This window comes from Elgaria multicarinata, chromosome 19 (assembly GCF_023053635.1).
Source record: "Elgaria multicarinata webbii isolate HBS135686 ecotype San Diego chromosome 19, rElgMul1.1.pri, whole genome shotgun sequence".
NCBI classification, from domain to species: Eukaryota; Metazoa; Chordata; class Lepidosauria; order Squamata; family Anguidae; genus Elgaria; species Elgaria multicarinata.
The window spans coordinates 20016602-20033259 of record NC_086189.1 but is presented as its reverse complement, the minus strand read 5'-3'; the positions used below and the strand labels follow the sequence as shown (position 1 = coordinate 20033259).

The 16658-nt window shown below is 48.3% G+C and overlaps 1 protein-coding gene across 2 annotated transcripts in view; it reads left to right on the top strand.

The window, feature by feature from the left end:
• COL5A1 (collagen type V alpha 1 chain) overlaps positions 1-16658 on the top strand; it is a 145968-nt gene that overhangs the window by 69499 nt on the left and 59811 nt on the right. For both annotated transcript variants that reach the window (XM_063144675.1, XM_063144673.1), the window contains exons 10-17: positions 698-739; positions 1019-1081; positions 6780-6854; positions 7310-7402; positions 9050-9106; positions 10380-10433; positions 12336-12389; positions 15573-15626. In XM_063144675.1, coding sequence (XP_063000745.1) covers positions 698-739; positions 1019-1081; positions 6780-6854; positions 7310-7402; positions 9050-9106; positions 10380-10433; positions 12336-12389; positions 15573-15626 — 492 coding nt within the window. The remainder of the gene's footprint in view (positions 1-697; positions 740-1018; positions 1082-6779; positions 6855-7309; positions 7403-9049; positions 9107-10379; positions 10434-12335; positions 12390-15572; positions 15627-16658) is intronic.

Genomic DNA, 16658 nt, shown 5'->3' with positions numbered 1-16658 from the left:
CAAACCAGAGTTTTAAGAGCTAAACACTCAAAGTCTTGGGCCTGGATGGACACATCTGTCAGTTTTGATGTCTCCCACATTTGTGGATTTTTTAAATAAATAAATAAATAAAATGTCACGTTGTTTTTGTCCTGAATATGTTGTGCCCTTAGTAAATTCTTATCCAAACTGACCTGAAAGGTGTCATGTAACGAAGACCAGGGGAAAGACCACAAGACAGAGGTTTGGTCAAATGAGGTCCCCAGGAGTTGTGAGCGGGGACGGGCGTTTCAGTGCCCCTCCTTGGTACTAAAGAAACCCAATAAATGCCTGCCCATCGCATAATTCATAGAGGTCACAGGATCCAGCTTTTTTCTGAGTGGAAAATGTGAAGAGCGGGATTTTGCTTTTGCTTTTCAAACAAGCTGGTGTGGTGTAGTGGCTAGAGGGTTGGACTGGGGTTAAGGAGATCTAGGTTTGAGTCGGCGCTTGGCCACTGAGTGAGTCCATGCCACTCACTGACACTCGGCCAAACCTACCTCACAGGCGTGTTAGGTGGAGAAAATGAAGCTGAGGAGGATCACATCTGTTGCCTAGGGCTCCTTGGAGGAGAAGCGGAATATAAATGCAAGGCGTCCTTCCACGCATCCCTCCTCCTACGTTGCTCTCCGGTGTGTCTATCGAACGTTTCCCCCATCTCTTCCCTGCTGTTTTTCAGGGCATGCTTGTTGAAGGTCCATCCGGCCCAGAAGGCCCGGCGGTAAGTTTTGCCGATAATTAGACAGCCCTTTCCTCTTATTTTCTCCCACTTAGCACCCGAAATAATGCATGAATGTGTGGCATCCACTGGTGCTGGTGCAAGTAGGCGAACACAGCTGTTCCCAGGGCTCGATTACTTCCATATGTCGGGCATGTCCCAAACAGCCTTGCGAGGTCAATTTGACCATGCTAAAGCAAACGGATCCTGCTCATACATCTTGTGTTCGCACACTTCCTTTTTGCCTTGCAGCTAATATTCTTCCTTTTCCTTCCACTTCAGGGTCTCCCCGGGCCTCCAGGAACAACTGGGCCCGTCGGTCAAATCGGCGATCCTGGAGAAAGGGTGAGTTCTCTTGCCCAGTTATGGACTTGGTGTTGAATGTGAACCATCTCTTGAGAAACACTGTCGGTTTTTGCAAAACACCCTTCTTTGGCCCTGGCTAACGTCCAGTTTTCCTGCCTGTGTTGCCAGGTGAAATTAATATTTAGGCCAGGGATGGGACCAGGGGGTAAGCAAGATTTAACTGGTTTAGGCTTCTGTCACAGTAGTAAACTGTTATGGAAGCCTAAAAAGCCCAAATCTCACTTCCAAGCTAGTGAGATTTGTCCGTTGTCCAACCTCACTTCCTGTCTTGACTGGGGTCCATCTCCTCCAACTGAGGCTCTGAAAGCCCAATCCCCACACTAGGGAGAATGGGCCTGATCCTGACAGGGCCATTTCTCCTCTTGTCAATTCTCCCCCCACAACTTCTCCCTGAAAATGCTACACAGAGAGTCAGGTCCTTGGAGGTCTGGAAGTGGGATCCCCAAGACCCACAATCAGAGGTCTTCCTCTTGCAAAAGGACTTTTGCAAAAGTCAGGTCTTGGATCAAGCTACCGATAACCAGATAAAATATATCCAATTTATTTCCAATGATATTGATTGATTGGTTGATTAGTAGTACTTGTATACCACTTAAGTTAATAAAATCTCTAAGCGATTTACATACAAAAATATCAAAAGTCACAACTAAAAGGACATATATAATACAACACTAAAAAATCAATAATAAAGGGTAAAATGAAACAAAAGGTGAGATAAAAGGACACAATACAGAAAAACAATAAAATGGAACAGCATCATGATGATCAATTATGAACAAGTGAATTTTCAGGTTTTAAAAACACGCCACATTTTCTGCTTGATGAACTGTTGGGGGATGATTTCCATAGGAAACACACTGAGATATTTCAAGGCGGTTATAAATTCACTGGATCGATTCTTCAAGGATAAACTATGCCTGACGGGGAGAAGGAAATGTGGGATTCCCAAATGCAAATGCGTTACGCCTTTACTCTCTCAGCCCTGTTCAGTTTCAGGGGAAAGCGTCCCTTTGCAATCCCACCAGCAGCCAGCAGATGGCATGCCCGTGTTCATCCAAGTCTCCCCAAAAACATTCCTCTTTTTATTGGTTGAACCATCTGGGACGTTCCTTTGCGCTCAGTTTGGATTTTTCTGGGTCTGGCCGCTTTCCTGTTTGGAGTGCAAAAGCCAATTTGGATGTCACGGCCTTGTAAGCCCGTGTGACACAAGCTTCTATCCCTCTGTCAGGAAACAGAGTAGCGTGTTCTTACCAGCACCAGGCAAAATAGAGTAAAAAAAAAAAGTTAATGAATCATCCAAAATGTCAAAATAGATTAAATCCTTTGTTGGAAGCAATACAAAGAGGGAAATAGCCAAGAATATCTCCATATAGAGGAACAGCTGCAACTCTGCTCTCAGCACGGGGTTAGTTTCTTAAGGTCCACCCAACCAAACCCTCTCCTACGTCTCCCGATAGCATCCTTTCCCCCCATGAAACCATTCCAGGGCCTGATCTCCTCTACAGGGCCAGCATTCGGGCGGTTGTACGGTGTCCTGGTTGAATGGGCTAAGAGTGGAAGACAGGGAATTCCATGTCCCAAATCCACTCTGGCCAAGACCAAGGTGACCCTTGGATATAGGGCCTGGCGAATCTCAACAGCCGCCCCCATCCTAGCTCAGTGTTGACTCCCAAGTTTTGGAGGGCCCTTGGGCAAGACACCTTCCATGGCCCCTGTCCCTCAAAGGGTCCACCTTCCCACCACGATGGGCCCCAGCTGCTCTTCCTCCTCCTCCTCTTTCTCATGGGTCCCACTTGCTTGCTTGGCAGGCAGAGAGCTGGGAAGCCAGGCGGCTGCGATGTCTCCTTCTCATGACCACGGTTGTGTGGTCCAGAGGCAGGAGGACAAGCAGGCGGTGATGGGGAAGGAGGAGGAGCAGCTCCAGAGGACTTTTGGCAGTGGAGCCCTGCTGGGGGCAGTGGACCCTCCTTGGAAGATGCCCAACCAGGTCGCTGGCCCTGTCCTAGGTATAGCACCGCCAATGCACCGAACCTATACAAAAAGACAGGCCCCTGCCCCAAGGAGCTTACTCTCCATTTGCCAACACAGGAGAACGGCAGACAAACCTCCCAGAAGTTCTTCCTCTGCCACATGCAGCCAGAAAGGAGCCTCGGGTGATGCTGACACTCAGCAGGGCAGGATCTACAGTACTGCTTTATAACAGTTTATAACAGTGTTGACGACGGTCCGGGCCCGTCATATGCCCCATATACTGTTTTCAAACCTCTTTCAAAGTGTTACATCCAGCTTGGTTTAGGTCTGGCTGGTGACCAGTGCGAATTGAGTGTGCAGCCTAGTATGTGCAGCGGAATCCTTTGCAATCCTCAGGCATTCTGAGAGGCAGGTAGTACTTCCATGCATTGCAGGAAATGTTCCTTGAAAATGTGTGTGTGTCGGGGAAAGTCCCTGCTCTGTGCTTGAGAACACATAGATGAGAAGCCACATCTCTTTTATACAGCTAATTTAAGTCTGACATCTAGTGGCGTTGTGGGAGTTGTGCAGACTGGCTCTGCTTTTCAGCTCCTTCAACAGACCAGGTATCCTGATTTCAGGGATTCCATTTTGGGACATGGTCATCTTCACCACCATCCCCTCTCTGCGCTGCTGAACCATATCTGGTTATTGACCAAGTCCCCCCTTTCACCCCCAGCTAGATTACTGGTTCAATGCAGAGAGTGATTATTGTTTTAAACAAATGAATGGGATATGCATGTCAAAGGCACAAGTCCCTTTGCTTAAAAGAAAAAGGGGTGGGTGGGAAAAGTGCAAATAAAAAATAAAATCACTGCAAATGTTTGTTGAGGTTCTCTGAATTCCTTGTGAGTCCCCCCCCCCCGTCCCCGTCCCCCCCGCTCTCTCTCTGGGAAATGAGCTCAGTGCAAACTCAAAATGCACACTCCCCTTTAGTAAAGAATGAGAAATGGGCTTGCAGATGTACCAATATTTCCTCCCAAAATTGTTCACATTCGGGGCTGCAAACAGGGCTTGTTTGAATGTTCGCCCATGGAAACTAAATTCTTGTACATCCCTCTTTTGGAAAAAGAAAAAGAAAAAGAAAACACCACTAGAATTTGGCAGCTCTGAAAGGCAAAGACGCTTCTCCAAAGCTCAACTTTCCCTTGTATTTGCAACCCTTCCCTGACAACTCAACTTGGATCACTCTGAGTGCAAAGGAATCACTTTGCAGTTTGCATCTGTGCTGTTTTCCATCTTACAGCGAATGTAGCTTGGAGCTTGTCCCATCTACGAAGTTCATTTCTATATTGCTGGTATTCACACAGCAGCAGAATGAGGCAGAGTGCTCAGTCAGCGTTTTTGATGAGAGCAGAGGCTTCAGCTCAGAAGGAAAGGACTTTAAACCAAAGTGCAAGGGGACAGGAGCAGGCAGAAGAAACATCATGGCCTGCTCCAGTTGGACTCCCCTCCTTTGGGTGCAAGGCAATCCCATCAGCCCTATTCCCAGTCCACTTAATTAATATCTCTCTCTCTCTCTCTCTCTCTCTCTCCCTCCCTCCCTCTCTCTCTCTCTCTCTCTCTCTTTCTCTCTTTAGCTCTTCCCTCTTGGACTCCTTTTCCTTGTGTGTCATGTCTTTATTAGACTGTAAGCCTGAGGGCAGGGACTGTCTTTTTTTGCTAAGTATAAGCCGCTCCGAGAGCCTTTTTTGGCTGAGGAGCGGGGTATAAATATGATAAAAAATAATAATAAATAAATTATTATTATTATTATTATTATTATTATTATTATTATTATTATTGCCTTGCAATTGCTTCCTTCCCGGGACTTCAGTCCATCTGCCACACCCTCCCAGATCCACTTACACTGCTGCTTTTCCAATGCTCCTGTTGTATTTACGGCTCTTTGATGGCCCAATAATACTCTTCCCAGTGGTTGTGGCATGACTGAGCATGAAACACCCGGCTGTGTGCCATTGATTCCGCCTTGCAAGGGAGCTAATCCTGCCGCTTGTTCTTTCCAGCCAAGCGGTTCAGCAAGGGGGATGTTAAGTGACGATCCCCGGCATGCAGCCGTAGTCTTGATTCTTCTGTCGCTGAAAGGGGAGCGGCAGAAGTGCAGTTCACTTCAGAGATACGCTCACTGGCGGCCATGTAGTGGTCATGACGATCCCCATAGCCGCAGCCCCAAGGGGAATCCAGAAATGGAGGCAGCTGGGTTGATCAGTACCAACAAACCAGTTCTAGCAGGTTTCATCTCCACCATTCACAGGACTTTTGGGCTATTGGGTCTTTATTGCCAATTCAAGATGAAGCCACCACAAAATACTTGGCTTTCCAACAGGAATAGCTCACAACAATGTATTGGTGTTGGGGAAATACCCGCCCCCCCTACAAACACACAGCATCTGTGAGGATTGCAACTTGATGGAGAGGGAACAGGGGAGTCTGGGAGGGGAGTTGCAGATGACTTAAGCGTCCCGGCAAATCAAAAAATCCCAGGGCTTCGATCCTGTAGGCTCTGACACCCACTGCTTATCGGTGAGGCTGGTGCAGAACTCGTGCCGGTGACACCAGTGACCTTGCTGCTAGTTCAGATGAATGCCTTTCTCCGAGATGTGACCAAGCCACATTGGATCCAAAACAAATATTAGCACACGTTTGAGATCCGGGGGTGGCTTCCAGTTTCGGCTGCCCACTTTTCGAATGTGAAATGTTGAACGCAGTATTTTGAACGTGGAATTTTATCTCGAGGTTTTGTGTGCTTTAGACTTGCTGGTGCCTCTTAACGGTGTTGACGGGCATCGGATGTGAAACCTCATAACGTGTCAAATTTGAATGCTACCGGGGGTCGTCACTTACATGTCAGCTACTGAATTCAATCCCCAGCAAAGTGCTTCGAGGACTAGGCAGTGTTCAACACTTAAAAAGAACAACTCTTCCCACAGGCTTATTATAATCTTAAGACTGCAGCTCACCCCAAATGCCGTGTGCTGAATACCATTGCATGTTAGCTATCAAAACACTGCTAGATAACTTGAGTTATATATCAAATATCTGGGCAAGCGTGCGTAGGATTTCAGCTGAAACCTGATCAAGATTCCTGCGGAAGGTGCAGGGCTATTTCTGAAAAGACCCTGTTCTTTTCTTCCACGGGGCTGCTGCTGCTAGTGTGATTCAGGGTTCAGGTGAATGGAGCGAGTTCAGAAAAGGGCAACAAAGATGATCAGGGGGCTAGAAACCCAGTCCTCCCCATAAGGAAAGATGGAAGGAACTGGGTAGAACATCAGGAGGAATCAATGGAACCAGCTGCCTAGGAATGTGGTGGGGTCTCCATCACTGGAGGTCTTCAAGCAGAGGTTGTAGCCCCATCTGTCGGGGGTGCCTTAAACTGGATTCCTGCACTGAGCAGGGGTGCACTGAGCAGGCACGCTCAATGCCCCGTTCCAATTCTAGGATTCCATGAGTCTATGATTTGGATTAGCAGCAGGCTCAGGCCGAACAAATGCGCCCATCCATCTCCAGCACTCTCTAGCTTCAGAACAGTCCTGCAAAGAAGAGAACAGTGCAGCCTGGATGGCCGCTCCATGTTTCCGTTGCGTTGCACCGTCTTTCCCACAGTTCCTAAACCCAATGAGTCCCAAACAAATCTCAATGTCTCCTCTTTATTCCTCTTCTTTTTAAGGGCCCTCCTGGGCGACCGGGCCTCCCGGGAGCAGATGGGTTGCCAGGCCCTCCTGGGACGATGCTCATGCTGCCGGTGAGTAAACCAGCGACTTCACTCCTGGGAAGAACGACCATTTCTGCTTTTACATCCATTTGACTGAGAATGTGCAGCTCGGTGTGTCTTTCCCTGGGTGGAGAGTGATCAGGAGCATCTGGCAATAGGTTCACATGCATTTTATAATGCGTTTTTGAATATGCAATATTGTTTTGACTGGACAATTACATTGGAAAATTTGGAGAATTATTCTCCCAATACATGCATTTCGATATGTATTTTTGCCTAATGTAAGAATATAAGGGTGTGGAGGGCAGTGTGGAGGGCAGTAGGGGTTGAGGGTGGGGGTCTGCATGTACTGCCCAGCCCTGCTAAAGACGGACATCCTGGTGCAATTTGACTTGCAATTGTTGTTTTTAAATGCTCCTTGCCTTCTTTTGGCCGTGCGTGTTTGTGTAGCGAATCTTTGACGTGCCCACCCTTTCCTTCGCCAGTTCCGATTCAGCGGTGGAGGAGACGGCGGCTCTAAGGGCCCCATGGTGTCGGCACAGGAGTCCCAGGCCCAAGCCATCCTTCAGCAAGCCAGGGTATGTGACGGACGCCGCTTTGCTATGGAGCGTTCAGGCCTTTCAAGTTGCGTCAAGGAGGCCTTTGCCGCCACCATTGCCGCAACTTTGGAAACACACACGATGTTGTTGTGCACAAAGGCAGGTCCTGATGAGGGGGGAGGCAGTTGCTGCGCGATCCCTCAGCCACAGGGCACTTGGAGTGGGGCGGCGAACACAATGCGGCTCAACAAGTTGGGCACCCGTTGGGCACCTGCAACGTCCCCGGTGCTAAACCAGCATGGCCCGTGACACACAGTCAAGAGTCGGGGTGTCAGAGGGACCCACAAGCAATACAAAAAAAGTTCCAATTTCTGGGAATCCGACCTGCAAGTTCTGTAGCAGACTGGCTTTTTTCTGAGTTGCGGGCGTTTCCATGGACTTGAGGACCAGTTTTTACTTTGGGGGACCTGATGGCAGCTGCGTACAGTAGCTATTTGACTTTATGCTTACTGTATGGCTGCATCAGATTTTAAATCAGGCTTCAAATCCTGTGGAATCCAGATCTTTCTTTGTTTCTTTCTTTCTTGTTCGAAGTTTATACATTTCCCAGCAACTTGGATTTTGCTCTTGAGACCACAGCGACAGCGTTCCCCCCCGCCCCCGCTGATGTCCCCTTTTAATTAGGGCACAGTTAAACACATAGCACATAGTTCTCTCAATGATCTAGCATTTCTGTGGCTGTTTTCCTCCCCATTACAATTGCAGCTCTGGGTGGATTTTAATTACCAGAGAACACAGATAATTACAGGTCTTTTAAGGTATTGAATTCTTGCAAGGGAGCACATTTGTCCCAGCGAGGTTATAAAGTGTGGACAGACCCATTACCTGACGGAAGATTTATTGACTCTGCCCTGGATACATGACTTTTTAATTACTGGCATGCATATATGTGTGTGTGTGTCTCTCTCTCTCTGTGTAGTAAAAATAAAATGGGACTGCTCCATTTTAAGTCAAATTCTTGCTGTTCATATAAAGTAAGTAACTCATGATCCCAGATGCTCTCTCCACCACCACCACCACCAGACAGTAATCCTGTATGAGTGGTGAGAACCAGATGTCTGTTTTGCTTCCATGTAACAGTGGAGGGACTTTGGGCAAGACACCCTCAGTGCCCCCTTTTCTCACCACCATGGTCACCTGCTCCTCCTCCTCCTCCTCCTCGTCATCATCATCATCATCATCACGGCTCCCACTTGCTTGCTTGGCAGGCAGAGAGCCAGGGAGGCAGGAGGACACGGTGTCTCCTTCTCCTCCTTCTCACCACTTCCGTTGCCTGGGCCAGAGCAAGAGGCAGGAGAAGAAGCAGGTTGCGATGGGGCACAGGAGGAGCAACTCCAGGGGGCTTTTGCCAGGGGCCCCCCTCTGAGGTGTGGCACCTTGGCAGCTGCCCCACCATGCCATCCCCCTTGATGCTGGCCCTGCCCTGCCAAATGGTTTATTTTTCTGCATAGATGTGAACACTGTGGCTTGGTGTAGGTGGGGAGGTGGGGTGGCATTGCAGACCAAAAGTAGGATGTGTCATGCAGGTTAATCAATCTCTCTCTCTCTCTCTCTCTCTCTCTCTCTCTCTCTCTCTCTCTCTCTCTCTCTCTCTCATTCTCTCTCTGTGTGTGTGTGTGTCTGCAGCTAGCCCTGAGAGGACCATCTGGCCCAATGGGTTTAACTGGAAGACCAGGCCCCCTGGTAAGTAAGATCAGCAGTACCTGGTTTTTATTTTGACCTCAACACTGAAGAGCATCCCCATTGCCGTGCCACAATGGTCTTGATCATGGAAATTCAGGGGACTGGACTTGCATCATGGTTGGAAAAATATGTGGCATTTAAATGTTAAAGAACGGATGGCCTAGGCTGTAGCATGATGCACCTGAAACGTCCTTAGAAAGTACATCTGTGTTTGCACAGAATGATAATTAATCATCCTGGTTCTGAATGAGCTTCCGCCCTAGAGCACACAGCTGATGTGACCACTAAACAAACTGGGAATGGTTTATTTGGCATGTTGTCTGAACCAGGGATCCCAGCTTGTTGCTCCCTTTACAAGCCAGGTTTTGTAAACCTGGCTCATAAAGGGAGCAACAAGCCAGGATTCATAAGCCAGGACCCAGCTGTGATTTATGAGCCTCGCTTGTAAAGGAAGCAACAACCCACGTTTTCCACTTTGGGTGGTACACTAAACCAACAATTCCAGGTTTGTTTGGTGATCGTGCTACTGGAGAGCAGCAAAGCGGGAGCGAACGGGCTGCATTCATCAGCTCAAAGCTGTTCACGATAAGCCAGGATTCCTCAGGTCCCTGGATTATCATTCTCTACAAATGGCTAACACCGGACTCATGATAATAATCAATGGTGTAGCAGTAAATTTTCAAAGTGCAGGTGCCCACTATGACTGTCCCCAAAGCCCCGCCCCCAAGGAAAATCCAAAATTGCAAGCAGGTGTGTTGAGTCTTCTCAACAATCCAGTTCTAGCAGTCTTCATCTCCTCCAAGGGATGATAATTTGTCAAGAGAAGGGCTCTTAATGGCTCGTTCAAGTCTAAGACAACCCCCGAATACTTTGCATTACAATGGGGTTAGCCCACAACTGTAGACTGTTGCTTAGGTGTTGGACTTCTTTCAGACGTAGGACCAAATTCAATTCCAGAGAACCTCTCAAGGGTTGCGTTCCAGAGGTGGGAGGGACTGAAGGCAAAAACGGGCAGGACCAAAGTACCCAAAATGCCAGCACATTTTAACTTAAAGCTCTTACTGCCAATATCTAAAGCCTCAGGAGAGACATTCCAGCCAATTAGAGTGGGAAAAGGCATAGCCACTTTTGAATAAGAAGCTTGGGGCAAACTCTTTGAATGCACAGTTTGCAAATAACGTTCAGTAGCCCCTCTTGAACTGCCAACGACAGGACTTGTTGCATTCATTTATTCCTACTTATGTGTGATTGTATCAATGTTCCTTTCCCACAGGGACCCCCAGGTAGTGGCGGCATCAAGGGTGAAGCAGGAGACATGGGGCCTCAGGTACGTAGGAGGAAACTCCGTCAACACCTAAACGAGTGGTTATGGATGGGAACGAGCCATTTCCCTCTGGTCAACTGTTTTCCTGTGTGGTGTTTAGCCATAAAAATGAATGAATGAATGAATGAATGAATGAATAAATAAATAAATGTTCCTTTACGGTTCCATGAGTGTCCTCCATTCTGCATTCTGACCCCGCAGCACACTGGCTGTTCCTCTCTTGCACAGATTTCATATCCTTTATTACATTTCTACACTGCTCTCTGGACCATTCACAAAAATTAAATTCTGCAGACTTGCAGGCCGAAAGATAAATTCTGCAGGCTTGCTGACCAGATTTCTGCAGCTTTGCGTAACATTTTTTAAAAAAAACTTCAGGGAGGGGATTTACACTAATTCACCTTAGTGCAAGTGTGCCTTAGTACTAATGCAAATTAGCTCAAGTAGAATGAAATTCTAGTTTTAAAGAATCCAATTCTGTCAGTGAGAGGACAGCGATCCATGAAAGTCAGACAGAATGGATTTAACAAAACCCCTACATTGCTGCAAGGCTGCCTTCGATTCCAGGATTCCATGACACCCATTAAACTCTTTCTCTTTCTCTCCCTCACACACAACACAACACAACACACACACAAGCACACAGCCCAGAGAGCAGGCAGATACGATCACATTCCAGGAGACAGCAAAAGGTGTTCAAGGACTGATGAGTCTTGCATATTATCCTTTCAGCTCCTGCACAATCCCTTCTAAGCCACAGGCTGTCTAGAAACAATCAGCCAATGTGCTTTGTAACGAACGGGTGGTAGCCAAGCATTGTCCTCTCTAAATGGGTTATTTGTGGGTTGTTGTTTTTTTGCCTTCAGCAAATAAGAAACACGTTCGGAAGCCCATTTATCCAGACTAGATCCAAATTTGCAAGTGGCGTTTCACCTGCCTCCTCCCAGGTGTGACGGGCCGCAAAGAAGAATCCCCCATTTCCACCTGCGAGTGGTGCCATTTTGGGGGATGGGAGGGGGGATCTGACTTCGCTGACTTAGGAAAGGTTGTCTCTTATATTCCACAGAGGACATGGATTCCTAGCAACGTATTACCTTTTAGAGCCAGCTTTGCAGGGCTTGAATGGAGGAGTTGGAATAAGCCGTTATCCTCTTACATCCTTTCCTGCGCTGTCTGCTTGATGCCCCTCTGAGTTTAGCTGCGCTAAGATGGTATTAAACTGTCTCATATGCTGATCCCAGTGAGCCACTTTGGGAAGGAAAGATGCTGCTCTTTCTGCACCTTTTGCATAGGTCAGGGGTGCCCAACCTGCACCCCCAGAAGGCCTTTATGGCAGCCTCCCCCCACAAGGGTGCCCTGACCCCCCTCCCACCACTGAATTCCATGCCACCAACACCTACTTTCTCCCCCACAGCTCACTGTATGGATCATTCTTTGCCTTCCACTGCTAGTAGTGATGAAAGAACTCAGGGATGTGTAGATGCGTGGACATGTGTTCCCAACTCAACATCACATGTGGCCCTTGTGGCCTAAAGAATGGAGATGCACCCTTAAGCTATATGTACAATGTGCTATGTTCACTGGGATGGTTTCCTGGCTCAGATGAGGACTTGGTAGAAATATCACAATTGCATTCTTTGGTTACATATGTCCCTATGGCAGACGTTAACATGCTGAAGGTCTACTTGAGTTTCCTCTTCCCTCTCCACCCCTTTTTCCTTGTGTGACATGTCTCTTTAGGTTGTAAGTCTGCAGGCAGGGACTGTCTTGCTTTGGTGATTGATTGTAAGCAGCTCCGGGAGCTATTTTAGGCTGAGGAGCAGGATAAAAATACTTTACATTATCAATATTCTAGTCCATCACCATCTGTTCTTGCTCGTTTTCATTCTGCTCAATTTCTTTCAGGGCCCTCGAGGTGTGCAAGGCCCTCCCGGCCCATCGGGGAAACCAGGACGCCGGGTACGTGGGAATCAGAAAATCTTTGACTTGGCTGTGCGAACTTGACATGCTAGCTGCTCAGAGGCAGGAAGTAGAATCAGGTCCATTATTTCTCCCGAATCGTTGGTCTCTGTCGAAGGAACCACCTGTAGCTGTGTATGGTCACACATGTGAATAATTGGGCAGACGGAGTCTTAGTAATTGTGTTGGTCTGGCAGAATGAGATAGAGAGAAAGCGATTAAAGCCATGTGCCTTTTCCTGGCACACTTTGTTCCGAAGCAAGCATGATCTCACTTGTGCTCAGACCTGCAAGAAGTTGACCGGAGAGGCCAGGAGTCATCGTGTGGTCCAGGTCAGCCCCCAAAGTCAAGTTACAGAGCAGCCAACAGAGATCAGTGGGTACAGAGGTGGGTCCATCAGGTGGCATCATGTCTCATGGTTCTGATGCTCCACACTACCTCGAGACCCAATTCTGATGGGTCACTGGTCATCCCACTAAGGGGAGTCCTCAGCACTCCTTCTATACCTTCCTGGCTAGAAGATGTGTCTCCTGCATCACTTGTCACTGAGAATGACTTCCCTGCAACTTCTCCTGCCCCTCAGGCACGCAGGGTCTTGCGAGTGCAGAAGGAGATGCATGGCCTTTAAGAACTGCACTCAGCATTCAGTCGAGGCTTAGCAGCCTTTTAGAGGCCTCAATTGAACAATGGTTCTTTGCTGAGACAACAGCTCCTTATGGGAGAGAATGTTCCAGCCAACACTTCATGCAGGGCGCTCTTCAAGGTTAGCATAACTCCATTTAATGGTTTATAGTATAAAGGACTAATTGGCACCCTTTTCTGATAGCAGCTTGGATTTATCTCAAGAGCTGAATTGGTCAGATTGAGGGACTATGATAAAAGCTGAGGCTTTAAATGGCCTGGTGGGACCCCATTGGTTTCCTTGCATCATCTGATACCTGCAGAGTCAGTAGCTGCAGTACCTCCTCCTGCCCAATGGTGGCTCTCTCTCTTCAAGCAGTGGGGAGAGAGGGGGTGTGTGTGTTTGGTTGTCCATTGAAGGATCCCCTTCCATCTTGGGATCTCTCTAATGGCTGCCTTGGAGCAATCCCTTTAGAGCAGCGCAAAGCTACTTAAGGAGGAATGAGAATAGGTGCTTTCCTGTCCCTGCCATGCATTGCTTCTGCTGCAAACCTGAACAAGTAGCGGGGGGGGGGGGGGTATTTCTGGAAGTAAACAGCCTGTGGGGTTGTTGATAGAGAAGCCACGAGTCATTTCACCAAGTCCATTTCCTCTTAGGACAGACTTTGGTCTCCAGGGCTCTTCTGCCAACTAGATGCGTAGAGATAATACGGAGGGTAATTTTTGAGTACACTCACACTAGGCTTGTGAGACATCCCCTCTGAGAAATCTCTCTCTTATCAAACATCCTCAGGGTTCCCCAGATAACATTTTGCTTTTCCTGAAGAGGAACCCATACATTCACCTTGAATTCCACTTCAAGTGGAGTTTGGTAACAGCCTCAAGAGCCATCAAAGGCCCTGAGTCTGTCTCCTGGTTCTGTTGACCCACATTTGACTCCCCTTGAGGGAGGAGGTCCCAAGGAGGACACCCAAGTTTCCTTTGAATTCCACTCCAGAGGGAAATTCTCCATCTGGGCTTTTAATTCATCCTCTGTGGCTGGAATACTGTGCCTCTGCCTCTACGTATCCCTCAGTTGCATGAGATAAGAGGGAAGAAACGGAAAGGAGATCACTGTGTCAAGTGTGCAGGCAGAAATGTACGAGTCCTGGAGCCGACCCGTCTCCACTTAATTTAAGTTAACAGCTGACCCTTGCACATTTAATTGAGATATTAAGAGGCCGTTTAGCACAGCTTTGCACTGTTGATCTCAGGTGATCCCAGGAACACCGAAATTAGCATCTTTCAGAGCAGTGCTTCATTTGTGATCAAAGGCAGTGTCTTCAAATCCCTTACTGCAAGACACACTCCCCCTCGTCGCTGTGTTTTGTGACTGCAAATAAAGGTGGGCTGGTTCACTCACACATCCTGACGGAAACAGGTGGAGGTGAGTTGAGTGAGCCACGGGACTGCAGGAAGAGCCCCATTGGATCCACCCACCTGCTCCCTTGGGGAAAAGAACTCAGAGTAGCCAACGTTCTCAAGACAAGCATGAGCAAAAAAAAGCAGCAGCAAATGCAGTTAGAGGCGGGGTCCATTTTCAAGTCATGGAAGGTAATTGTGGCCTCATCTGGATCAAGCTGCTTGAGTAGGGAGTAGAGAAGCTGGAACAGGTCCAGAGAAAGGCAACCAAGACAGGGGGACTGGTGGGTTTTGCGTGGGGAAAAGGAGATGGGGTATGGCAGGCCTTTTCAAAGTCCTGGAAGGGCACCCTGCAGAAGAGGGCAAATGCTCGTTCTCAGCTACCCCAGAAGACAGGACTCACTCTGATGGGTTTAAGCCACAGAAGGGAAGAGCTCGGTTGGACCTCAGGGGAAACATCTGAATGGCAAGAGCAGCTTGCAATTACCAGTGGCATTGAAGCCCAAGTTCTACAGGGACAGTGTGGGCTAGTGGTTAGAGTGTTGAGCTGGAACTTGGGAGACCAGGGTTCTAGTCCCCACTTGGCCACGAAGCTCACAGGGTGACTTTGGGCCAGTCAGTGACTCTCAGTCTCACCTACCTCACTGGGTGGTTGCGTGGATTAAATGCAGAGCGGGAGGACCATGTCAGCCACCTTGGATTCCTTTGAGGAAAAGGTGGGTGAAGAACAACAGCAGCAACAACATAGCATTTCTTAGCTGCCTTTCAAGACTGCAGCATTCCCAAGGTAAAGAGCAGGAGGGGCATGTAAGCTACCTTGGATCTCTTGCAGAAGCGAAAAAAGCGAGATATAAATGTAATAAGAAAATAAATAAATAAATAAATAAAACACCTCTGGAGGACACAGGATTGGTACGGCTGGTGCAGACCTACCAACTCTGGGGAGGTTTGAGCGGTGCTGATGGTGCTGGTTATGCCTTGTGCTTCTGGGAAATGCAGCAACGAACCATGATGTCGTTTCCCATAAGCCAAGAAGAAAGAGCATCTAACCGTGATCAAAGCGGGGGCCATGAGCCTCGGCAGCCCACCCTAAGCCTGAGAGCGGTGCCTCTGACCTGGGCCGTTCTTTGTGGCTTAATTTCCTTCCCCCCTTTCTTTCAGGGACGTGCTGGCAGCGATGGTGCCAGAGGGATGCCAGGCCAGACTGGACCAAAGGTAGATGGACTCGCAATTGGCGCACATGGTTTTGTGGTGGTTACTTTCATCCATCACGGTTGTTTGAGGGAACCTGTGGTTTACATGGGGGAAGAGCGGTGTTGCAGGTGGAACAAACCCCCAGGCCAATGGGAATGGTAGAGATGTGGGAGAAATTTGTTTCAGTTTGGCTTTGATCAGGATTTATCCTGTTCACACTTTCCGGGCCATACGCGGACTCAGATGCAATCTGCGGTCAAAGTCCGTGCGTTTCTGAGCATGTGGTATGATTTCTGGGTACCCAACCCTGCAGAAGCCCCCGTTACCCACGTTTGACAGCACTCATTCATTTGAAAAAATGCCCATGAAATTCATTTGAAAGAACCACGCAAATACCCATTCATCAAGCAGGAGAAGAAGGTGTACATTTGAAAGACATGTGCAAATGCTTCGTAAATTTCGCAAAAGGAATTCATACGGAAATACACACGGATTTGCATGCGGAAAGAAAAAAGCGAAGCTGCCAATCTGATAAGGATTTGAGTCTGAACCAGCGTTGTGACAGAAGTGGGAGAATTCGGCGAACTCCAGTGCTGCTGATTCATGCCTCCCTAGGAAACAGAGCCCCAGTGACCTTCCAACGCCATGAGGTCACGGCTACGAATTCACTGCCGTGTATTAATTTATATATTTGGGAAGAGCCCTCCCCCTTCCCCCCCCTTTCCTCCTCTCCCCTTTTCTTCAGCGCTCTCTCAGCGACAGAAGCCATTAACAGCGAATTTGAATGCAGGGACGTTTGTCTGGAAGGCATATATGAGGAGCGTTAAGTGCTTGATTATGTAGGTACTTAAAGTGGGAAAAGATGGTGGGCCCCGCCAGGGAGGAAGCGGTCTGCAAATCATTCTGCCCCTGAAATGCTGCAGCCGCCAGTGCCTGGTGCCCCCGAAGGAATGAGCCGAGAGAGTTGGGGAGGTGGCAGTATAATGGATAGCCACAGAGACAGGGACGAATTCCTCCATATACGGATGCAGAGGGATACTCCAGGGCCTGAGA